We start from the raw sequence: 25168 nt of genomic DNA on the forward strand, positions 1-25168 counted from the left end.
TAAGGCTCTCCCTACTTTCTTATTTGATGGAATGAACAATTCAGCATAAGGCCACACATCAAAATCACAGACATAATTCTTCTCCAATACTGGACAACACTCAAGGTCTTATCCTTCCTTTGAAAGATTCAGGGACCTGTGGTCCACAAAGCTAGCAAACTTGTTCCTGTTATTCCCCGTTAAAAATGTACATTTTTGTTCATGTACATAATCTTAAGAGTCTTGATAACCTGTTTTTTTAAACAACCCCCCCCCAAAGTTGCTAATAGGCAACCTGTCTGAGCAGCCCTGGAAGGAGCCCCCAAGACAATAAACAAAAGGACAAGTGATTGATTTTTTTTAAACTGTTGTAGTTTTCCAAAAATATGATGATTTTCCAGGGCATGGCAGTGATTCAAAAATGAATTTAACTCTTCAGGTCGGTCCACTTTTCTCTCCGCTCTTCCGGCAGCCACCTTTCTTTTTTTTTTTTTTTCCCCATCAGGACTTCCAGGAGCATTCCTCCTTTATCCTTGATTCAGGCTTATAGGACCATGGCTTCCCACACTTGTGTTAACTTCTCTTGGCTGACAGTGTTGAGAATAATGTGATTTTGATCGTACTGTGCACCCCCTAGAAGAAAGAAGAGGAGAAGTCAGACAGGGAAACATGTTGGTGGTGAAGGAGTCACTGCAAATCAAGTTTATCTCAGGCCTGCTCTGACCAAAGTGAACAAGGTGGAAAAACTGCCTTAGTGTGGTCTGGAGTCTGTGTTAAAGTTCCATTATATGGGGGGGGGGGGGGCAGGCGGTGGCCCACCTGGTTAAGCGCACACATGACAGTGCACAAGGACCCGGGTTCAAGCCCCCGGTCCCCACCTGTAGGGGAAAAGCTTGACAAGTAGTGAAGCAGGGCTGCAGGTGTCTGTCTCTCTCCCTATCGTACCCTCCCCTCTCAATTTCTCTGTCTCTGTCCAATAAAAAAATTAAATAGAAAAATTAAGTCTTCGGAATTTTCTTCCAGTGGGAAATAAGCACCCGTTCAAACATTATCCTATTTTGACTTGTCTTTGCAACAAGGCTCTATCACTAGGGAACCTCATCAACTTCTCTGGTCTGCTAGATTCAGCGTAAGTGTGGTTGCTGTTGTACCGCACGCTCTAGAAGAAATGACTTTCTTTTTACTCTTACACAGTATCCTAAAGGTGTGAAAAATTAACCAATAGCTCCAGGCTGTTGGGGACGGCGTTCATCCCAATAGAAATAATCATAGTTCACCCATATCTAGGGCCTTGGGAGAAAGATGGTGGTTACCATGGGGGGGGGGTGCACACAGAACACTGGTGGTCAGAGTGGTGTAAGCCTGCACCCCTATTATTCTGTAATCTTGTAAGTCACTACTAGCTAATAAAATAATCACTGATAGGTTGAGCCTCTCATCGCTAGACTGGGACAGGTTACAAGAGAATTGCGCCTATGGGCTTTTACCAAAAACCAGTTAACGCCACCAGCAAACCTCACCGTCTCCCTGGAGATGGCGCACAGCCCTCCACTGTCAGGAAACACACCTCATTTTCAGAGCGCTACACTCTCCCTCGTCTCCTCCCTCCCTCGAGTTCACAACAGCTGAGCACACTCGGTGTCTGTCACATCACAATTCTAATTAGAATCCTGGGGGCTAGAAAGTTCTTAAGAAATAAGCTGACTCCTCCCATCCTGCTCGTGTTTTTAAACCTGTGAACCAGTTTCCACTGTGGTCCTAATTTATGCATACAGTCTGGAGTCATAAATGCATGTTGCATGTCTACCAAACAACTCACTCCCCAAACACTAACGGGCAGAAGAAAGATACCACTTAGAATAAATTATCTGGCAGTGTTAGCAGGCGGCACCTCTTCAACAGTCGCAAGTAATGAAAATCATGGGTCTATTGAATAAACTTGGAAAGCATTTCAATTTGCACAACCCTAATCTCTCGTATCCACTAGGTGGCGCCATTCCCCCACATTCTGAGACATTCACATTCGGCTTCAGAAGTTAGCAAGTTCCCAAATGATAAGACACACTGGGACACGGACCTTACTCCAGAGCCGTTTGACTCATTTATAATAGATTTGGGGAAGGTACTTTTTTTTTTTTTTAAGATTTTTAAATATTTATTCACTTCTGTTGCCCTTGTTTTATTGTTGTAGTTATTATTGATGTCGTTGTTGTTGGATAAGACAGAAATGGAGAGAGGAGGGGAAGAGAAAGACACCTGCAGACCTGCTTCACCGCCTATGAAGCGACTCCCCTGCAGGTGGGGAGCCGGGGGCTGGAACCAGGATCCTTTCAACGGTTCTTGAGCTTTGTTCCATGTGCGCTTAACCCACTGAGCTACCGCCTGACTCCCAGAGGTACTTTTTAAAAGTGAAGTCTTTAAGAGTAATATCCTATAGTTCTAGCTAGTCCAGGCTAGAAGCCCAGTACTGCTAACATAGCAGATGGGAAATAGTTCTCTATGATTTTTTGGAACTTATAAATGTATGATTTCTAAAGCAAGGTAGTAGCCTTTTATTTACTTTTATTTTACTTTACTGCCTTTAGAGTTATCACTGCAGATCACTGTCTGCACTACGAATCCACTGCTCCTGTGGCTGTTTTTTTATTTTATTTTATTGGCTAGGACAGAGAGCAATTGAGAGAGATGGGGAAGATAAGAGTGGAAAAGAGAAGGACTCCTGCAGACTTGCTTCACCAACTCCCCTGCATGTGGGGAGACGGGGGGCTCGAACCGGGTCCTTGCACTTTGTATGATGTGAGCTTAACCCGGTGCCCCACTGCCCAGCCCCCTGCCCTTTTATTTCCTCGCCTTGATGACTCCAACATCCAGCACAGGGCCTGCAGCATAGAATTCAATAGGTAAGAAGACTAGCACCTAAGGCTTTACAGTGACCTTCATGCTGTACATGAGTCGATCACGTTTATAAGAAACAAAAATCCACATTTTTCCTAAAACCCACAATGCCTCCAATGTGGCCACATTCTTTGGCTCCCTTCTCGAGAGGCTTAGAAATTATCTTGTGTAGAACAAGGAGCTCTAGTTCAACAAATCAGTCAGAAGAAGAAGAAAGAAGTGTTGCAGGGCCGGGTTGTGGAGCACCTGGTTGAGTGCACATGTTACAGTGCACAAGGACCCTGGTTCAAGCCCCTAGTCCCCACCTTGGGGGGAAGCTTTGCGAGTGGTGAAGCAGGGCTGCAGATGTCTCTCCTTTTCTACCTCCCCTTTCCTCTCAATGTCTGGCAGTCTTTCAGATAGATAAATATAATAAAAGTAAAAAAAAAAAAAAAAACCAAAACACAGTGGGGGTTGGGCGGTAGCGCAGCGGGTTAAGCGCAGGTGGCGCTAAGTGCAAGCACCAGCCAAAGGACCCCAGTTCGAACTCCCGCTCCCCACATGCAGGGGAGTCGCCTCACAGGCAGTGAAGCAGGTCTACAGGTCTCTCTTCCCCTCTCTGTCTTCCCCTCCTCTCTCCATTTCTCTCTGTCCTATCCGACAACAACATCAATAACAACAACCACCACAACAATAAAACAACAAGGACAACAAAGGGAAAATAAATAAATAAAATTCTAAGAAAACCACACAAAGTGTTGTTAATCCACATGGATCTCAGGTGGTTCATCTGTGACACAGTCATTCAACTGTCTGACAGCAACAACTCTTGTTGCAAACATAACGGACGGGCCTCACCCAATCACTGGCCCCTGCAGCATGCTGTGTTCAGGGATGGGGCTCACCAGATCACTGGCCCCTGCAGCATAATGGACGGGGCTCACCCAGATCACTGGCCCCTGCAGCATGCTGTGTTCATCTCATCTCTAAGAGCCCTGCTCACATTCCCCGATATCAGGTCTGTCTGCAGATATCGCTAAATTCCTTGCTCAATTAGTCGCTTGATTCGTGTTCCCAACATGCAGCACCCACCCTCTGCCCGAAGGCCTTTCAGGCCCTTCCCACTCTCCAGCCTCTTCGTGGGTCCCAATCTCGCTGCTAAGTGGCTAGCCGCTCTGCTACCTGCAGATGACCTACAAGTGACCCTCCAATGCGCTCAGCCATGTGCCTGATGAAAACGTTCAGGCCTGTTCGCCGACATCTAGACATGTTCTTTCAGGGCCAGGTGCACCTGGTTAAGCGCTGGCATTACAGTGCATGAGGATTCGGGTTCAAGCCCCTGGTCTCCACCCGCAGGGGGGACGCTTCACAAGTGGTGAAGCTTCTTGTCCTCTCTATCCCCCTCTCTCCTCTCAACTTCTCTCTGTCTCTATTAAATAATATATATATATATATTTAAAGAGAGAAGTTATTTTAAACTCGAGTTATAACTATTTCTGTACCTGTGGATTTTTTTTCTTTCCTTACCAAAGCACTGCTCAGCTTTGGTGTATGGTGGTGCTGGGGCTTGAACCTCAGACCTGAGAGCCTCAGGCTTGAGAGTCTTTTCAATTAACCATTACACTATGTCCTCCCCTGCCCTAGATCTTCATTTTTAAGTTACATCTTTGTCTTAGAGCTCCTGACTAAAGTAATATTGAACTAACTTTCTAATAATGACTTTAAAAGGAGGTAGCATGGCTGAGTTATAACCAGTTCATTAAATTTATAAATAAATCATGCTCCTTTCCCTACAAGTGGGGAGCCGGGGCTTGAACTTGGTTCCTTGTATACGTAACTGGGTGCACCAATGCCCGGCTCCCCGTTAACTGAATTTCTATGTCTATGTCAGGGTTTCGTTGCCACTGTTTGTTTATTCATGTTGTTTTTCACATACCATAACGGTTGTTTCCCCTTTTGTGGTCTTCACACCCAAACAAACAGCACGTGGGAACTTGCTACAAATGCAGGTCCAGGCCAGCCATAATGTGTCAGAAGCCCTGAGGTCAGGGCTCAGCGTCCGGTTTAACTTTTTGTTATGGTCATCACCCGAGGCTTCACCATTTCAGGACTTTTTCAGCTAAAAAATATCCAGGAAGCATCAAAGCTTCCCCCCAGTACCTGGTGGGCCAGGGGCTCAAGCCTTGGCTTATTTCATGGAAAAGCAACAGCAGCAGTAATCTGTTGGTTTGTTTTTACTGGATAGAGATGGAAATTGAGAGGAGCAGAGGAGAAAGGGAGGGAGAGAGACAGAGAGACACCTGCAGCCCTGCTTCACCACTTGTGAAGCTTTCCCCCTGCAGGTGGGGGCTGGGGGCCTTGAACATGGGTCGTTGCGCACAGTCATGTGTGGGCTTAACAGGGTACAGCACCACCTGGCCCACAGAGATCTGTTTTGTTTTATGGGTTATTTTTGCCTCCAGGGTTATTGCTGGGGCTCAGTGCCTGCACAATGAGTCCACTGCTCCTGGAGGCCATTTTTTCTCCCTTTTGTTGCCCTTGTTGTAGCCTTGTTGTGGTTATTATTGTTATTGTTGATGCCGTTCACTGTTGGGTAGGACAGAGAGAAATGGAGAGAGGAGAAGACAGAGAGGGGGCGAGAAAGACAGACACCTGCAGACTTGCTTCACCACCTGTGAAGCGACTCCCCTGAAGATGGGGAGCCGGGGGCTCGAACCGGGATCCTTACGCTGGTCCTTGCACTTTGCGCCATGTGCGCTTAACACGCTACGCTACCGCCCGACCCACTACAGCAATCTGTTTTAATAAGCCTTCCAGTGGTGCTGATGCAGAAGTTTGAGAACCACTGATCTAAAGTTCTGTGTTATTTCTCAAGAGCCATGATTTCACTGTGGACTAGTTGCTGAGCTTGATACTCGGTTAAATTCCCTGGACTGTGTTGTCTTAATCCCACCGAGGTCTTTTCAGCAGAAGGTTTCGTATACATGGAGATTTTCGATTACACTGAATGACTTCACAGGCTTTATTTGCTGCTGTTGGTCACAGCTGATAATTTTCAGATAGAAAGAGGAAGATAAGGACAGAAGGAAAGACAGACACACACTACAGTAACAACAATTCCTCCAATTCCGTGGGAGCCAGGCTAGCACCTCACATGACAAAAGCTTCTTAAATGAAGTCTCCTGCCAGCCCTTCCAGCAGATTTCTAACTTGTGGTTTTCAGTCTAACACTGTTATGACAAAATAACTAATTTTTATTTTCCTCCAGGCTTATCGCTGGAGCTTAGTACCGACACTACAAATCCACTGCTCCTGGAGGCCATTTCTCCATTTTATTGGACAGGACAGAGAGAAATTGAGAGGGGAGAGAAGGAGAGAGAAAGAAGATCTGCTTCACCGCTTGTGAAGCTTCCCCCCTGCAGGTGGGGAGCTGAGGGTTCAAACCCAGATCCTTGTGTAAAAACTTGCACTTAGTACTATGTGTGCTTAACTTGGTGCGCCACCGCCCAGCTCTCAAACAAGTGACTCATAGTCAACCTGTGCCCAGAGTCTGCCTCCTCACTAAACTAAGGGACTCCTCTTAGCCTCCGTTTTTGGGGCTGTATTATGGGGCATGGAAGGGAAGGACAGGAAAAGATACCATAAGCCTCTTAGGATCCCTGACTGAGAGGAACGCTTTACAAAGGGAAAGTGCTCAGCACAGTGGCAAGCAATTAATCAGGGACTGCCAAACTATTGTTATGAGTATATTCATCACCTTCAAGTCTGAAGATGTCTAATTAGTTAAAGAAAAATACAGAAAAAAAAAGAGTAAACAGAGGGGAAAAAACGCTAGTATAGCTACAGGCCCTTTGAAATATAACTAAAATATGCCTACTAGTTATCTACAAAATAGAAGACCCCTCAACTCTTCATCTGCACTATTCCAGCCTTTAGGTCCATGATTGGTCATCAATTTGTTTGGCTTTGTATGTTAACTCTCTTTTCAGCCACCAGGTTCCAGATGCTAGCAGGATGCCGACCAGACTTCCCTGGACTGAAGACCCCACCAATGTGTCCTGGAGCTCCGCTTCCCCAGATCCCTTCCCCACTAGGGAAAGAGACAGACAGGCTGGGAGTATGGATTGACCTGTCAACGCCCATGTTCAGCGGGGAAGCAATTACAGAAGCCAGACCTCCCACCTTCTGCATCCCACAATGACCTTGGGTCCATACTTCCAGAGGAATAAAGAATGGGAAAGCTATCAGGGGAGGGGACGGTATACGGAGATCTGGTGGCTGGAACTGTGCGGAGTTGTACCCCTCTTGTCCCATGGTCAGTGTTTCCTTTTTATAAATAAAAAATAAAAAAAAAAAAAGAGGAATACAGACAGTGCTGTTCTTACCTTTGACATCTAAAACTAAGTTGGGTTTCAGCTTGCTGTAGATCCTGCCATCTGACTTCATGCTCCAGAACTGACTGTCGACACTCTGGTCGAGGGCCAGGCCCAGTTTGGAGCCAGACGTCACCAGGCTGCCCACGATCGTCAGGCAACAATCTTCTGCTATCTGCTGGGAGAAAGACGGGCATCTTAGGTCTGCACACAAGCTGTTCATGTCTCACTGCGATCGGTCTGCTGGTTAAGCGAATCCTTTTGCAGTCATAGCCATTGTTAGCTTTTAGTCAGGAAAACCAGATCAGACAACTGATATGTCCCTTCTTGAGGTATCTCATCTAGTGTGAAGGATGGGAAACTCTCGGTTTTTGTTCTGCTTATAGTGCACGCAGTACAGTGCTCAAGGACCTGGGTTCAATCCTCTGGTCCCCACCTGCAGGGGAAACACTTCCTGACTGGGCTGCAGGTGTCTCTCTGTCTCTCTCCCTCTGTTCCCCACCTTTCTCAATCTGTCTTTATCAAGTAAATAAAGCTTCAATATATATATATATTTTCATATCTATATGAAGTGACCATGGGCTGAGACAAGGTATAGATCTATGTCCTCTGACAGATGGCCTGCCCTTCCAAAATGATTATATCACTACATCTCTTATGCTGAAGACTATTATAACACTAAGGTAGTTCAAAGGTCATTTAAAAAACTTAAAAATCCCATTTATTAACTTTTTATGTCTTCCATAAGAAATGTTTAAATTTTTCCTTAAAAGCATGTTCTCCAGGAACTAGCAGTGGCTCTCAGTAGAGCACTGACATTGCCATGCAAAAGGACCTGGGTTCAAGCCCCTGGCCCCACCTGCTGCCACCTCTCTCCTGATGTCTTTCTCCTGCTCTATTTCTCTCTATTTAATGTTTTTACTCTTCATTTATTGGATAGAGACACCCAGAAGTTGAGGGTAGGGAGAGATAGGGAGAGAGACAGAGACATCTGTAGCCCTGATTCACCACCTGTGAAGCTCTCCCCCTTTGCAGGTGAGGACTGGGGGCTCAACGCAGGTCCTTGAGCATAGTGACATGTACGCTCAACCAGGTGCGCCACTGTCTGGCCCTTGTCACACTCAAATTCTCTCTGTCTCTATCAAAAAAGAAAGAAAAAAGACAAAAATGGCCATCAGAAGTTATCCTGCAGGCAGCAACCCCCAGCAATTAAGCGGATGGAAAGTAAATAAAATAAAAAGTTAAGGCATGCTAGCCAATGATTAAGAAAGAAAAAAAAAAAGGAAGCAGAAAACACAAATACAAAGTTTTAGTGCACAGATTCCACAGAACCTTTTCTGACTTGAATCGACCAGGTATGGGCATCCTATGCTCACGTGACATCGACAGCACTGCTGGAGAAAAAGCTGGTGAGAGTCCCTGGAATCTGTATCGGGCTGAAAGGCGTCTGGTAACCCGAGACCCTGTTTCTCGTTACCCAGTCAAAGGTGTTTGGTAACAACTGAGCTTTTTGCTAGGAATGATTGTTGGAAGGTGGCTTTTTTTTTTTAATTTTTTTTTTTTGATTTTTTTTAGATTTTTTTTTTTAATTGGTGAAGGTGATAGAGAGGCAGAAGTTGGCTTTATTTTTTTTATGCTTCTGTGTAAAGAGACTTTGGCTGGTCATGCTCTTTCTCCTGTGCATGTCCAAGCGGCGCCTGTGTTTACTAACAGATTTTCCCTGCAGCCCAACAGAGCTAATTAACCAGGCTGGATGCCTTCTGCTGACTCATGGGGCACTGAGTTACAAAAAAATTAATTAAATAAAGGTGGGAGCAAACAGTCAAGCCCATAAAATCCGGGAGTTTAGAAAGAATAACCACAGTAGAAGTGTGAAGTCCTTTCATAAAATCTTACTACCTGCAGCTTTTCAGTCTTTTGGCAGGAGAGATGTGAGAAGGAAATGAACTGTTTTCCATTTTGCAGATGTGACAGTTTGGAAATGAGTGAGTCGTGATGTACACAGAATAGCATTTCTTTACCCTTCATCCTAGTCTGTGGGCTCTTCCAACACAGAAGAAGGAGAAAAAAAGAAAAAAAAAAAACACCCAAGTGTGATTGTGCTGATAATGTGGACACTGAGTTTATGGACACCTCCAAAATCTTAGAACAGTGCTAATTTTACTTTCCATATTGAGCTCCCTGATTGCTTCTAACAGTTTTGAAATATTTTCTAAATAACACTTAAAAAAAAAATCTTCTGAGTTATGTAGATAGCCTCATGTTTGAGGCTCCAAAGCCCCAGGTTCACCAGGCCGCCCATACTACCATAAGGATTCTTTTTATCTGAGTAGAGATAAAGAAATCAAGAGGAGAGCGGGGAGAGGGAGAGGGAGAGAGAGACACACACACAGAGACACTTGCAGCTCTACTTCACCACTTGTGAAGCTTTCCCCCGTAGGTGGGGAGAGGAGGCTTGAACCCACATCCCTGTGCACTATAGCATGTACAGCTAACCAGGTGTGCCACCACCTGCCTCCTGTTCTGAGTTATTTCTGCAGGCGTTCCATGAATTATGAAACTGCATTTTTTTAATTGACACCTGAGTTATCGCTGGGCCTCTATGCTGGCACTATGAATCCAATGCTCCCGGAGGCCAATCTTTTCTTTTTCTTTTATAGTACAGAGAGAAATTGAGAGGGCAGGGGGAGACAGAAAGAGAGACACCCACAGACCCGCTTCACCATTTGCGAAGCCTTCCCCCCTGCAGGTGGAGAGAGGGGGGAACTAGAGAAGTTGCATCTTTTTAAAAAAATATTCATTTATTTATTCCCTTTTGTTGCCCTTATTGTTTTATTGTTGTAGCTACTGTTGTTGTTATTGCTGTTGCTGTTGTTGCATAGGGTAGAGAAATGGAGAGAGGAGGGGAGAGAAAGACACCTGCAGACCTGCTTCACCACCTGTGAGGCAACTCCCCTGCAGGTGGGGAGCCCGGGGCTCGAACCGGGATCCTTACGCCAGTCCTTGTGCTTTGCGCCACCTGCGCTTAACCTGCTGTGCCCCCTCAGAATTGCATCTTTTTAAAGATAACTGTTTGCTATCCGATCCTTGTCTAATCTTTGAGACTCACCCTGCACTTGATGCATCCTTCTTGGTAAATCCAGATCTGATCATCAGCACCCACGTCCTCCATGACCTGGATTCTGAGAAGCTTGAGGTCCTCTAAGTTTCCATTGGTTGACATGAATAGCCCTGTGGCTTTGTTTCGAAGTCTGAAATAAATTCGTTTCTGGAAGACAAAACCCCCATGAATAGTCATTTGTGCTCTTAAAAACACTGCGCCAGCATCTATACCAGGGGACAACTCAAGGGTCAAGTTGGATTACGGAAGATTACTAAATGATTTCTCTCACTCTTAAAAAAATCATATTTATTTATTTGTTATTGGAAAGAGAGAGAGAGAAGTTAAGACGGGGAGATAGGAAGAGAGACAGAGAGACACCTGCAGCCCTGCTTCACCACTCGTGAAACTTTCCCCCTATAGGTAAGGACAAGGGGCTTGAACCCAGGTCCTTGGGCACTGGGATGTGTGTGCTTAACCAGGTGCAACACCGCCTGGCCCCCTAAATGATTTTCTCAATGAGAAGAAGTTAATAGAATTCCAAAGAAGTGCCTGGGTCAGAGATTCTGCTTGTCAACAGGCCAGGGTGTGGGGCAGGCTGTGTTTCATGCTGGGTGTGACAGCATTTCTGAAAGTCACCACCACTCAGCGTAAGAAACCAAGCCCACATTCAGGAATTCAGAAGGCAGCAAGGGAGGAGAGGCCAATTGCAAACTTAAAATTGAAACTAAAATGTCAAATTACATGTACAGAAAAAGAAAATTCAGACAACAATCCATTCAAGGCAGCATGAAGAGGGAAATTTTTTTTTTTTTACCTGAACAAAAGGTCTTAGAGAGCCTATCTGACGACAGCCACTGAATTCATACCAGTTAGGTACGTCTGCTGGTGACAACAGGAACTGTCGCCCTCTGTAGTTGCCATATTCATAAGTAACCCATCTGAGAAAAAACCAGACGACCGAGTGAGTGACAATTCCCACTTACCAGACGACCGAGTGAGTGACAATTCCCACTTACCAGACGACCGAGTGAGTGACAATTCCCACTTACCAGACGACCGAGTGAGTGACAATTCCCACTTGAGAAAGGGTCCCCATTACATTTATTTTCTGAAACCTCCCAATGTTTACACTGAGCTTTATACTTTAAGTGTACGTTGGGAAAGAGAAGCCACCTTATTTTCTAAAATACATAAAGTAGCCATTTCTTGACAAGTAGCAAATTCCTGATACATGAATATTTATGCCCAAAATATTCATTCTTTTTTCATTATCTTTTTTTTAAATATGTATTTATTTGGGATAAAGACAGAGAGAAATTGCAAGGGGAGGACAAGACTAAGTGAGAGACAGAGAGATGCCTGCAGCCCTGCTTCACCACTTGTGAAACTTACTCCCTGTTGGGGTTGGGGTTGAAGTGAGACCAGGGGCTTGAACCTGGATCCTTGCACACTGTAATGTGTGCACTTAACCAGGTGCACCTCCACCTGGGAGCCCCCCCCAAAAAAAAAACCTCATTATTAAAGACAAACAGGTAAGACTTTCTCCTTCAGTTAGGCCCTGAGGTAGTTTTTAAGTGAGACAGCTTAGCATTTTCTTTTTTTTTTTTTTTTAATATTTCTTTATTTATTTCCCCCTTTGTTGCCCTTGCTTTTTTCTTATTGTTGTTGCAGTTATTGTTGTTGTTATTGATGTCATCATTGTTAGATAGGACAGAAAGAAATGGGGAGAGGAGAAGACACAGAGCGGGAGAAAAAGATAGACAACTACAGACCTGCTTCACCGCCTGTGAAGTGACGCCCCCCCTGCAGGTGGGGAGCCGGGGGCTTAAAGCAGGATCCTTAAGCTAGTCCTTGTGCTTTGCGCCACATGCGCTTAACCCGCTGTGCTAATACCCGACTCCCTCTTTTTAACTTTTTTATCTTTATTTATTTATTGGATAGAGACTGCCAGAAATCGAGAGGGAAAGGGGTGATAGGAAGGGAGAGAGACAGAGAGACACCTGCAGCCCTGCTTCACCACTCGCAAAGCTTTTCCCCTGCAGGTGGGGACCGGGAGCTTGAACCTGGGTCCTCGTGCACTGTAACATGTGCGCTCAACCAGGTGTGCCACCATCTGGCCCCCAGCCTAGCATTTTCTGTTTTTCATGAAAATTTTTTTAGTTGTAGCAATACATTTTTAATTTGAATACTATTTGTAGAATTCTTAGTGTGTATCATATGGTAAGTGCCACTGATGGATTCAACTAAACAACTCAATAAACTTTTAGAAACAAAAGGGGGACCAGTGGAATAGCCCATCTGGGAATGACACACAACAAGGCATGTCATTAAAGCCTGTTTAAAAGTCACCAGGACTTCTCCCACCCTAATACTTACTCTGTAATCAGTTTTAAATACCCACAGTCCTCTCAACATATGAAGCATATATGGGAGCCCATATACTGACATACCCCACAGAGGAGTACTACACCACTGACGGACGATTTGGTGGTCTCAGTCCCTGTCTCTCTCTCTCTTCTGTTCCCTCCAGGGTTATCGCTGGGGCTCAGTGCCGGCACTATGAATCCACGGCTCCTGACAGCCATTTTTTCCATTTTATAGGATAGGACAGAGAGAAATTGAGAGAGGAGAGGGCTATAGGGAGGAAGAGAGACAGAGAGACAGCTGCAGACCTGCTTCGCTTATTGTGATGTTTTTCCCCCACCCCCGTAAGTGGGGAGTGGGAGTTCAAAACCCGGACCCTTGCATGGGTCCTTGAGTTTAGTACTGTGCACTCATAACCAGGTGTGCCACCACCTGGCCCACTGTCCCTCCCTCCTTCCCTCTGTCTCTCTATCTAAAACAGCCGGAAAGGTGAAGCTCCAGTTGTGATTAAAAAAAGAAAAAGGAAAAATAGATTGAAAGTCTCGAACTTTTTCGATGCGTAGACCCCGTTCTGAGTATATATTCCTTTAATCTGAGCACTTAAGGTTTCAAACTGGCAACTGAAATTTAACGGTGAGCTTAAATTGTTTATACATTTCTAAAAATGACTATTTGAAATTAAAAAGGAAATAAAAAGTCAAGAAAAAGAAGATTCATCTTCCTCAATCCAGGAAACTACAAAGGTCTCTTCCACCCAGAGATGCTGGTGCCCACACCTGAGTGCCTGTGGGCTGCCACACAGGCTGGCATGTGAGCAGCCCGCCAACTTTCCACCGGGTTATTTAGCCCATAAAGAAGACTCCCTGTCGCGTGCTGGCACCAGGGATCCGCTGTTCCCAGCAGCCACTGCTCACCCCCTCTTTCTATTTTACTTTATAGTACAGAGAGAAATTGAGAGAAAGGGGGTAGACAGAGAGGGAGAGAGAAGTCACCAGGATGTCTCCCACTCTAATACTCTGTAATCAATGTTAAATATCCACAGTCCTCTCAACATATGAAACATATAAGTATGCAGTATGTATTGTTTTGTGAGTGGAAAATATTTTCCAAAAATACTTATTAGAGAGCCAGGTGGTAGCGAACCTGGTTAAGCACACACACTACCATGTTCAAGGGCCTGGCTTTAAGCACCGCTCCCCACCTGCAGGAGAACACTTCACAAGTGAAGAAGGTTTTCAGGTGTTCTCTCTCCCTCTCCTTCCCTATCTCCCTATCGCCCTTTTCCGTCTCAGTTCTTTTTTTTTTTTTAATATTTTATTTTATTTATTTATTCCCTTTTGTTGCCCTTGTTTTTTTTTTTTACTGTTGTAGTTATTATTGTTGTTGTCGTTGTTGGATAGGACAGAGAGAAATGGAGAGAGGAGGGGAAGACAGAGAGGAGGAGAGAAAGATAGACACCTGCAGACCTGCTTCACCGCCTGTGAAGCGACTCCCCTGCAGGTGGGGAGCCGGGGTTTGAACCGGGATCCTTATGCCGGTCCTTGTGCTTTGCGCCACCTGCGCTTAACCCGCTGCGCTACAGCCCGACTCCCTCCGTCTCAGTTCTATTAAATAAGATACAAAAACAAAATGGCCACTGAGCCCCAGAGATAACTCTGGTGGGAATAACAAATAAATAAATGTAAATACTTACTACATTTTAAGATTCTTGTTCATTTTTATGTCTTGTTCAGTGTCTAAATAACAGAGTTGAGGAAATCTTACCATATTGACTCTTATTCATTTTCTATAGCATCTGCTAGCTGTTCCTTGCGAAAAGTCAACCTTCATTTCTGTTCTAAAATCGAAGGGCTTAGTGTTTTTTATATACAATTGAAGACTTCATTATTAGGCTTTTAATTATTATTGATTTAATCGGAGGGAAGGAGAGAAATAGAGAGGGGGAAGAGACAGAGAAACATCTGCAGCCCTGCTTCATCACTTGCAAAGCTTTCCCCCTGCACGTGGGGACCGGGGCTTGAACTTGAGTCCTTGTGCACTGTAACATGTGCACCACCTTGTTGGGGTTAGTTTTTCAAAGTGATTAAAAAAAAAATCAACAGTTTATTACTTGCTAAAATTTTTGAAAAGTGCTAGGAAGCCTGAGGGGCAGTAAAGGCAAATTCTTTACTTTAATAAATTCAAAATCTGGGTGAAGAAAGGAGTGATAGCACACACACACAGCTTTGCCCAGTGGGAAAAGTATGCTCTGAGATACACGATTATCAACGCTGGCAGAAAATAAGAGGTAGTGGAAGAAAGAAATATGATACACTTCAATTTTTGTGATTGCCTGTTACTGAGTACATAAGTAGATCACTTACATGCCGCCAATCACCTGAACGGAACGTATCTGTGTGTTGAATCCTAGAGATCGGAGATTAACTGTTTCTGCATTAAGTTCAATCTTTTTCCCTTTGAAATCTTCTCTTTCAAAAAGGATAATCCTTGGTTCAGAAAATTCCTGTTTCAGAGTAAAACCAATGCTTTGTTATTCACATTTTCATGAAAATCATCTCCTTGCACAAGGACAAAGCACAGTTCCTGGTGAGGTAGGCCTTTGCCAGGAAGTCTGGGTGTGTAAATATTTCAAAGAAGGAAGAGGCAGGGAGGGTTTTCATTGCATCTAGGAAGGCAGGTAAGTGTGAAAAGCATTAGAGCAGAGGGCAAGATAGTCCAGGCTCAAAGGAATGGGTATAGATTATAGATAAGAGACATATAGGTATACCCTCTGTACTGTCAACTGCTCTATACATTTGAACATTTACAACTTTATTTATTTACATTTCCTTTATTTATGTATTTATTTATTATTGGATAGAGACAGAGAGAAATTGAGGGGGGAGAAGAGAGAGACAGAGAGCCACTTGCAGTCCTGCTTGTGAAGCAGGTGGGGACCAGGGGCTTGAACCTGGGTCCTTGTGCACTGCAGTGTGTGCGTTTAACTAGGTGTGCCACCATTTGGCCCCTTGAATTTTTTTAATTTATTTTTTGCCAACACAGTTATTGCAGGGACTTGGTGCCAGCACAATTCCACCATTCCCTGCAGCCATTTCTTTCTTTCTTTCTTTTTTTCTGATAGAGACAGAGAGAAGTAGAGAGAGAAAGAAAGAAAGACCCCTGCAGCATGACTCCTTTAGTGAAGCAACCCCTCTGCAGGTGGGGACTGCGGGCTTGAACCTTGGTCCTTGTACATGGTGAGGTGTGCACTCGGTCTGCCCACTCCCTGTAGCTTGCTTTCTTTTAAATATTTTTAAAAATTTATTTATTTATTCCCTTTTGTTGCCCTCATTGTTTTATTGTTGTAGTTACTACTGCTGTTGTTATTGATGTCATTGTTGTTGGATAGGACAGAGAGAAATGGAGAGAGGAGGGGAAGACAGATGGGGAGAGAAAGACAGACACCTGCAGACCTGCTTCACCGCCTGTGAAGTGACTCCCTTGCAGCTGGGGAGACGGGGGGCTCAAACCGGGATCCTTACACCAGTCCTTGTGCTTTGCACCACCTGCGCTTAACCCGCTGTGCTACCACCCGACTCCCTCTGCAGTGTATTTTCTATAAATTCCAACACCTGGGATGTATTTTCAACTTGATCATACTCTATAGAGTAAAGATGGACAGAAAGCCATCAGGAAATATAGCACAAGGATCAGATGCTCTGGCAGCCTTTGGTTTTGAAACAAAAGTCCACTGCTGTTCAGAAAAACAAGAGGCTGGCAGCCCTGCTGGTCAAATTGCAGGCTTTATGCTCTTCGAATAAGCTGTAATGATAATATGTCTAAGATCATAAGTGAGACATCAAGAACTCCCTCCCTACTTAAAAGTGTGGCGGTCAGGGTGTGGCATCTCACGCTTCCTTTATGTGAATGTGCCCTGACGTGCACAAAGAGATTGTCAGCCAGTAAACGAAGATTAGTGTGTAGATGTGGTCTGAATGACTTCGAAGTTATGTTATATAAAGAAGACAAAAAAGGGGGGCTAGGTGGTGGCGCACCGGGTCGAGCATAAATATTACAATGTACGAAGACCCAGGTTTGAGCCCCGGGTCCCCACCTGCAGGGGGAAAGCTTTTCGAATGGTGAAGCAGTGCTGCAGGTGTCTCTCTGTCTCTCTTCCTCTCTATCTCCCCGTTTCCTCTCGATGTTTAACAGTGTATATCTAATAAATAAAGTTAATAAAAACATTTTCAAAAAGTATACAGAAAGGAACAGCACACAACTGTCATCATGTTTACTGATTTTGCACTTTAAGATGGTATCACAAAAATCACCTAAAACTGAAATTTTAGTATCAACCATCAGTTTGAAAGTGTCAAGTAGCAATTACGGTGCAAGTCTCAATAATGGGTAAAATGTTAATTTCAATACAATTGAAACTTAATAGAACATCATCTATAAATGTCAGAGTGGTGTGAGCGTAGATGCCCAATTCTAACAACAGTCGAAGGAAGTTATTGGAAAACCCTTTTTATCTGCAGTGTCTGGGGTTTGTTGAATTTTTTTCCAAATAGATACTTGAGGAATCTGACGGGGTTAGCATAGTGCTGCAGACACACACTACAATCTTTACACACATTTCTTACTAGCGTACAGTTTGCACGAATAGCCCAGCTATGTCTCAAACACACCTGAAGGGGTGTCTGTGAAGGAGAGAGAAAGGTAAATACTGACACTGTGAAGGGCAGTGCGCCTGGTTGAGCGTGCGTGTTATAGAGCTCTGGGACCTGACTTTGAGCTCCGTCCCCACCTGCAGGGGAAAAGCTTCATGAGTGGTCTCTCTTCTCCTAGAACTCCCCCTTCCCTCTTGATTTCTGGCTCTCTATCCCATAAATAAATAAAGATAATAAAATTTTAAAAAATCACTATGAAGAGGGACCCTAAACTAAGCCATGAAAATCGTGAACCACAACTAGCATCTGAAGTCTGGAAAATGTAAATAAAAACTACATATGTTAAGAACCTTAAAAAAACAACAACCTGGGGGTCGGAAGGTAACACAGCAGGTTAAGCGCACGTGGTGCAAAGTGCAAGGACCGCAGAAGGATCCCGGTTTGAGCCCCCAGCTCCCCACCTGCAGGGGAGTCGCTTCACAGGCGGTGAAGCAGGTCTGCAGGTGTCTGTCTTTCTCTCCCTTTCTCTGTCTTCCCCTCCTCTCTCCATTTCCCTCTGTCCTATCCAACGATGACGACATCAACAACAACAATAATAACAACAACAACAATAGATATCAAGGGTAACAAAAGGGGAAAATGGCATCCAGGAGCAGTGGATTCGAGTGCAGGCACTGAGTCCCAGCAATAACCCTGGAGAAAAAAAAAAAACAACCAAAAAATTTATATAAACGACAGAAAGCTCTCCTATAGTTGCTTTTTCTGTTTCTGACTTCCAGACCTGAATAAGGTCTATTTGCTGGCTTCCTTACTCTGACCATCAGCTCTAAATGAAACAGTTTGTCTCTCATAGTCGATTCCAGTGACATACTTACAGCATCTATGAAACGGAGAGACTTGAAAGTTGCTCCAGACAGGCATCCCATTGCAGAGAGGCAAGGGTAGTGGCCTTCTTCCAGCACGTACTGGTTCCCAGAGAAATTCTCTCCATCATATGCAACCCAGCTACAGTAGGGAAAAAAAACACACACATACACACTATATGAGATTGAGTGGTCCTATTCAAGAAGTCTGAGTTTTAGACTGCTATAAAATGAAAATGCTTATGGCTAACAGCACTCTTTTTTAAAAGTATATGGTCATATGTGCTGTAATCCATCCTGTGGAAAATTCATATTTATAACAAACCAGTTGATCATTTTGTATTTAGGAGGTAAAGCTTTCTCCCTGAAATGATTCAGGAATTTATTTCTCCGCCTTCCAGAATTTCCTGTTTCTCTCACAGTTATCTCCCTTCTCCCAGCAAATGTAGTTTTGTTAAACTCTCAGGCTCTCATGTCCTCTCTGAATAATCCTTCGGCCTTCAGTGCTAGTCAGGAACTCAGGTCAACTGATTTCCTCTCAGAATTTCACGCCTGGGGGCGAGAGAGCTAGCTCACCAGGTAGGCTGGAGCCCTGATACCACAGGGGAGCACAACCATGACACCAGGGAAAGCTCTGTTGATTCTCTCTCTCTCTCTCCCTCCCTCCCTCTCTCTCTCTCCCCGTCTCTCTGTGTATCTCTAATTGAGTAGGAAAATAACCTGGTAGCAGTGAAGACCTATGTGTAAAAGCCCTGGTTCCGAAAGAAATGTCTTATTTCTTTATCCTTGCCCCAAATACTTTCAACAGGGCATGCAGCCTCTCTGAGCCTCAACATAACTAATAAAAGGGAGACTTGTCATGCCTCCTCCAAGAGCATGCTTCTTTATGGGTTTGTATCTAATAGATGCTTAATGCTTATTGAAGACTAACTGCTAGTTGCTTTTCCATTTCTGAGGCTAGACCAGAGGAGCAAGCAAAGCCCTTGCTGTGATGAAGATTACACTCTAGTGAACTGAGACAGGCATCAAGTGAACAGTAACAATAATGTACATGTCTGATGGAAATAAATGAAGCAGAGTCAGACGTTAAAGGGACTAGGACAGGGGTAAATATCAAGGATGATAAACCATGCCTCGGGGACCTGGTTGAGCACACACACTACCCTGTACAGGGATCTGGGTTCAAGCCCCCACTCCCCACTTGTATGAGGACGCTTCATGAGCAGTGAAGCGGGTCGGCAGGTGTCTTTCTCTCTTCCTCTCTGTCTTTCTCTCCCCCTTCTCTGTCTTCCCCTCCTCTCTCCATTTCCCGCTGTCCTATCCAACAACGACGACATCAACAACAACAATAACAACAACAACAACAACAACAATAGATATCAAGGGTAACAAAAGAGGAAAATGGCGTCCAGGAGCAGTGGATTCGAGTGCAGGCACTGAGTCCCAGCAATAACCTCTCAATTTCTCTGTGACTTGGCAAATAAAATAGGAAGAAAGAAAGAAGGAAGGAGAGAAATAAATGGTTGATGCGAGTAATGAAATTGGAGAACTGACATGAAGCCCCAGCAACAACCCCGGTGGCAATTAAAAAAATAATTAAGGGAGTCGGGCGGTAGTGCAGCGGATTAAGCACACGTGGCGCAAAGCACAAGGATCCAAGTTGGAGCCTCCGGCTCCCCATTTGCAGGGGAGTTGCTTCACAGACAGTGAAGCAGGTCTGCAGGTGTCTGTCTTTCTCTCCCCATCTCTGTCTTCCCCTCCTCTCTCCATTTCTCTCTGTTTTATCCAATGACAGCAACAACATTAATAATAATAACCACAACAATGATAAAACAACAAGGGCAACAAAAGGGGAAAAAATGGTCTCCAGGAGCAGTGGATTCATGGTGCAGGCACCGAGCCCTGGCAATAACCCTGGGGGCAAATAAATAAATAAATAAACTACTGCTCGACTATAAACTAGTGCATCTGAATGCAAAAGCAGTACTGCCATTTGCAGTGTTAAGTGATATGATGGCACTGCTTAGATGCAGAAAGAAATCTATGATGGGGGTCAGACAGCAGAGCACCTGGTTAAGCCACACATTACAGTGCACAAGGACCCAGGTTCAAATCCCTGGGTGGGGACCAGCAGGGTAAAAGCTTCATGAGTGGTGAAGCAGGGCTGCAGGTGTCTTTCTCTGTCTCTCTCCCTCCCTCCTCCTCCTCCTCTCCCTCTAAACTTCTGTTTCTATCTAATAGTTAATAAAATAAAATATTAAAAACAAACAAAAATTAAATGAAATCTATGATTGGATTTATTATTATTGGGTGGGCAAGATGGCATAATGTTTATGCAAAGAGACTCTTATGCCAGTGGCTCCAAAGTCCCAGGTTCAATTTCTCCAGACCACAATAAGCCAGAGGTGAATAGTGCTCTGGTGAAGAAGGAAAGAAGGAAGGAAGGAAGGAAGGAAGGAAGGAAGGAAGGAAGGAAGGGAGGGAGGAAGAACAAATGAACTATTATTCCATTATTATTATAACTTCCTCATTGCTCCAAGGATTTTCTGACCAAGTTTTCCTGACCCTGTACTCTTTCTTCCTTCTCCAAAGATTCTGTCAAACGACTTAATTTCAGTATGACACTCAGAGTTCAGTCTTTCCTGTCCTGCGTGTCCCATGACACCCATCCTGCTCACATACTCAAGGAGAGCTCTCACAGCCCGTCCTACTCTACCTGTGCAAACTTGCATCCCCTGTACAAAGACAAGCTCTCCCAGCCAACGGCAGTGGTGATGGATGGCTGGTCCATATACACACAACACTCCCCCCCCCCCCCCCCAACGAGGAACGTGTAAATACCATGCAGAATGCCTGACTTAGCTCTACTTAAAAAGATGTCTTGTTGGGAAGCAAATTAAGGACTTGATAGAGTCCTTTTACAGACAATGGGGCAGCCTTAGAGAGTCTGAATCCCATGACACAATGAAGTGGTGACCTTCCCCTTCTCCAACACAGAGAGAGGTCCCTGCCTTATGATATCCGGCATCCAGATGCTGCTGGGCAGACCAGTGCAGTCTGTGGCAGCTTCATACAGTGTCAGGCAGCTTGCAAATAAATGTCCAAAATGCTTGCTGGTGTGTGAATTCTGTTTCCTCCCATCTTCAAGTGCCATCAAGGTCTTTATTTCGCTTACCTGCCTCCTACCACTCTGCAAGATTTAGCAGAAAACGAGTCATCGATCTGGCCTGTTGTTTCTTCAAAACTTTGACTGCAGCCTTGAAATTGTGGTTCTGAAAACAAGTGGATCTTTGGAAAAGTAGACAGAAACACCCAAGTTACTTTCTTCACGTTAACTCATTCAGCCTTTGAAACAATGACCCAAACATGACCTGCTAATTCTTGCTACTGGGAGCTTCTATGAATTGTATAGACGCTTTCATTTTTCTACTGCTACATGAACTAATGATCAATTAGAAATCGGCTGGCTGTATCATTCGTGATCGTTTAAGTCAGAAACATCAAAGGGCAGTCTCATAGCAGAAGCTGGTTTCCACAGCGCACCCTTGTCCTGACAAGCTGTGAAGCATCTTAAAGCTTTATTGTGACCAAAAGTCATTATTCATCAGTTCCATCATTTATAAGAAACTGGATTTTGGAAACATGTAGTCAATTTTCTCCTTCTGAATGGAAGATACTTGCTGACTTGTTAGAAAGTTGTGCACGCCAGTAAAGGAGGCCACAGTGGTGTTTGTGCCTCTGTAATTATAGCTGTCTGGATACTTCCATTAAAATGTCTAAACAGCAAATGTAAAACTCTTCAGCTAAGGTAGATGCCAGCATTCAAAAGTTTCGAGAGTGAGACCATATAAAACAGATATGGGATCTGTGTGTAATGCAGACACAGCAAATATGAACATTTACTCAACTTTCACAATACCTTTACACTGGCGTTTGAAGTATTAAAACAAAGACATTCATGAAAACACTGAGTCAATGTATGAATACCCATAAAATTCAGCTTTGTAAAGTGAGAAGATTTTCTAAGAAATATTTAGGTATGGGTCAATAATACTGATTAAGCACTAAGTCTGAATTCAAAATGAAATGATTTTTTAATCATAAAAATGAGTAAAACTTGCAAAGTGTTATAAATGTCTGACGTCTTCCATGTCCTCACAGGTTTTCCATGGAAGGCCCTAATTATAGAAACATGTAAATGCTTTTGAAGTTACCTGGTTTCGTCTCCTTGGGCCAGAGAAAGAATCCTAAAAATGTTTAAAGAGAGAAGTGAGTAGAACACACATTTTGAAAAGGTTCCTCTTCCATATCACTGGCAATTACCGTTAAAAAATAACTCAGAATTGTTTCTATAGTGTTATCTCACATGAACTAAAAGTGTACATTGGAGAAATACCAAATTCAGTGAAATACTCAGACAGAAATATAGGTCTGGGGGCAGGGAGATGGGGGGCACAAAGCTTTGGTGCTGGGAGTGCTGTGGAGTTATATCCCTGTTATCTTATAAATATATTATCTTGTAAATTACTAATAAAAAAATAAATAGGCCTAATATTAAAAATACCTATTGTGTGTGGGGGGGGGGGATGTGGGATAGGATTCAAACTTAGGAAAATCACCACAACCATGGTGCAGATGATGCTTTTGTTCAACATGTTCCCCAGAATCTAAAGACATGTTATCAACATTAAGAAATTTGTATATAGGTCCTTACCAAACAAATGGGTTGAACAGAAGAGATCTTATAGTTTTTGCCTCCCCAGTCCTCGAAAGTGGTATAAAAGCCTTTATCCAGAATGTACTGCTCTCCTGTGAAGTCAGGGTTTTCATAGGCCACCCATCTGCAGAAACCAAAACCACTCACTGATCTGCTATAGTTCCATTTACAGATATGAAGCATATACTGAACACACATTTGGGGAAACAGGCTTCATACAGAACTGCACTTGCTTTATCCGTCAGTAGCTTGAATGTTTCTGACTCTGCGTTTTCCAGAACTGGGTAGATCTGCCTACAGACAGACCAAAGCGTCACGTGAAAGAGCATCTTTACATGAGCCTTTACATGTTTAGAACATCTTTACATGTAAAGTGAGAACATCTTTACATGTTCTCACTTCTCAAAGCACAACAATTAATAATCAACAGTGAAATTTTAGATAAACAAACAAAAAAAAACATTTTGGGGGATATTTTCATATCCTATCTTTTCAGTGGTCTGCACTCAGACAGAGAGAGAGAAAGGAAACCAATGTGTTCATACTCCTTCTTATGCAAAGAGTATCTGAAGAGAAGAGAACATGCCATGAGAGACAATGGAATGGGAGAGCAAAGGCCAGGTGATGCTCCCCCAGCCCACCAGGTAGAGTGAGAAACTCCCTAAATAAAACCAACATACACTCCACCTGCAGGGGGAGCTTGGCGAGCGGGGAAGCAGTGCTACAGGTGTCTCTGTTTCTCCAGCTCCCCTTTCCCTCTACATTTCTTTGTTTCTAGCCAGTACATAAATAAGTAAACAAACAAGGAAAAAATACATAGAGAAAAAGTTCAGTGAGAGAGAAGAGGACACTATGGTCTGAAGACAGTGTCTGGACCCCTGTATCTAACCAGTACAGAAGGAAACCCTGTCCTAGGACTTTTGCTTATGTGGGACAGTGAATTCCTTTCTTTCTCTTTTTATTACTAAGCATATCCTTGGCTGCACAGCCACCTTTCCTGCCAGCATCGTGTTTTTTTCCACTTATTTACTGTTGGATAGAGATAGAGAAAAATTGAGAGGGGAGAAGGGATCGAGAAGGGAAAGAGACAGAGAGACACCTGCAGCCCTGCTTCACCACTTGTGAAGCTTCCTCCCTGCAGGTGGGGACCAGGGGCTTGAATCTGGGTCCTAGTGCATTGTAATGCATGCTCTTAAACCAGCTGTTCCACCACCTGACCCGTCTGTTTTCTTTTTAACTTTTTATTTATTGTTTTGGTAGAGGTAGAAACAGAAAGACATAGAAGGGAGAGGGAGAAAGAAAAGACACAACAGCAGCTTGACTCCATGCTTGAGAAACTCCCTTCTGCAGATCAGGAATGAGGGGTTTGGATCCAGGTCCTTATGCCTGCCTACCAATGAGCCACCCTCGTCCCTGAATTTAATCTTTTTCTAGTCACTGAAGCCAGTTCAAGTTGGCTTACAGTCACTTTCATGTCAAACTCTTTTTATAACAAACTTGAGTAAAGCATTTAATTGTTAATTCCAGGTACACTGAAATGATTCTTTTCTGTCAAAATAAGAGAGAGAACATATAAGGGAGCATGTGTAGGGCCATAGGGAAACCAAACAACTGAGACTTTGCCCTGATCTCAGGTCTCTCATGTCAAATCAACATTATTTCATCTCCATAAGAAACTTGGGGTCGGGCAGTAGCGCAGCGGGTTAAGCACACACGGCACAAACCGCAAGGACCCGCGTAAGGATCCTGGTTCGAGCCCCAGGCTCCCCACCTGCAGGAGGGGTCACTTCACAGGCGGTGAAGCAGGTCTGCAGGTGTCTGTCTTTCTCTCCCTCTCTCTGTCTTCCCCTCCTCTCTCCATTTCTCTGTCCTATCCAACAACAACAATAATAGTAACCACAACAATGTTAAAACAAGGGCAACAAAAGGGGGTAAAAATGACCTCTAGGAGCAGTGGATTTGTGGTGCAGGTACCAAGCTCCAGCAGTAACCCTGGAGGCAAAAAAAAAAAAAAAAAGAAACTTATGATATTTTTCATGAAGAATGATAGAGGGAATATAACTGTCCATGTTTTCTTTTCTTTCTTTCTTTTTGTTTCCAGGGTTTTTCTGGGGTTTAGTGTCTGCACTATGAATCCACTGCCCCCGGTGGCCATTTTTGCATTTTATTGGATAGGAGAGAGAAAAATTGAGAGGGCAGGGGAGATAAATAGGAAGAGATAAAGAGAAACACCTGCAGACCAACTT

General features: G+C 44.0%; 1 protein-coding gene across 4 annotated transcripts in view; it reads right to left on the minus strand.

Annotated features, from left to right (window-relative positions):
* CRYBG1 (crystallin beta-gamma domain containing 1) overlaps positions 1 to 25168 on the minus strand; it is a 149220-nt gene that overhangs the window by 3422 nt on the left and 120630 nt on the right. For 3 of the 4 annotated variants that reach the window (XM_060190682.1, XM_060190679.1, XM_060190681.1), the window contains exons 13-21: positions 22920 to 23046; positions 22420 to 22452; positions 21381 to 21493; positions 18218 to 18347; positions 15057 to 15196; positions 11144 to 11267; positions 10336 to 10494; positions 7239 to 7401; positions 456 to 612 (exon numbers count right to left, since the gene is read on the minus strand). In XM_060190682.1, the coding sequence (XP_060046665.1) occupies positions 524 to 612; positions 7239 to 7401; positions 10336 to 10494; positions 11144 to 11267; positions 15057 to 15196; positions 18218 to 18347; positions 21381 to 21493; positions 22420 to 22452; positions 22920 to 23046 (1078 nt within the window). In that variant the 3' untranslated portion in view covers positions 456 to 523. Of the gene's footprint in view, positions 1 to 455; positions 613 to 7238; positions 7402 to 10335; positions 10495 to 11143; positions 11268 to 15056; positions 15197 to 18217; positions 18348 to 21380; positions 21494 to 22419; positions 22453 to 22919; positions 23047 to 25168 lie in introns of those variants that run through there. The other variant, XM_060190680.1, reaches the window with a different exon arrangement.

Source organism: Erinaceus europaeus, chromosome 4 (assembly GCF_950295315.1).
Source record: "Erinaceus europaeus chromosome 4, mEriEur2.1, whole genome shotgun sequence".
Taxonomy (NCBI): Eukaryota; Metazoa; Chordata; class Mammalia; order Eulipotyphla; family Erinaceidae; genus Erinaceus; species Erinaceus europaeus.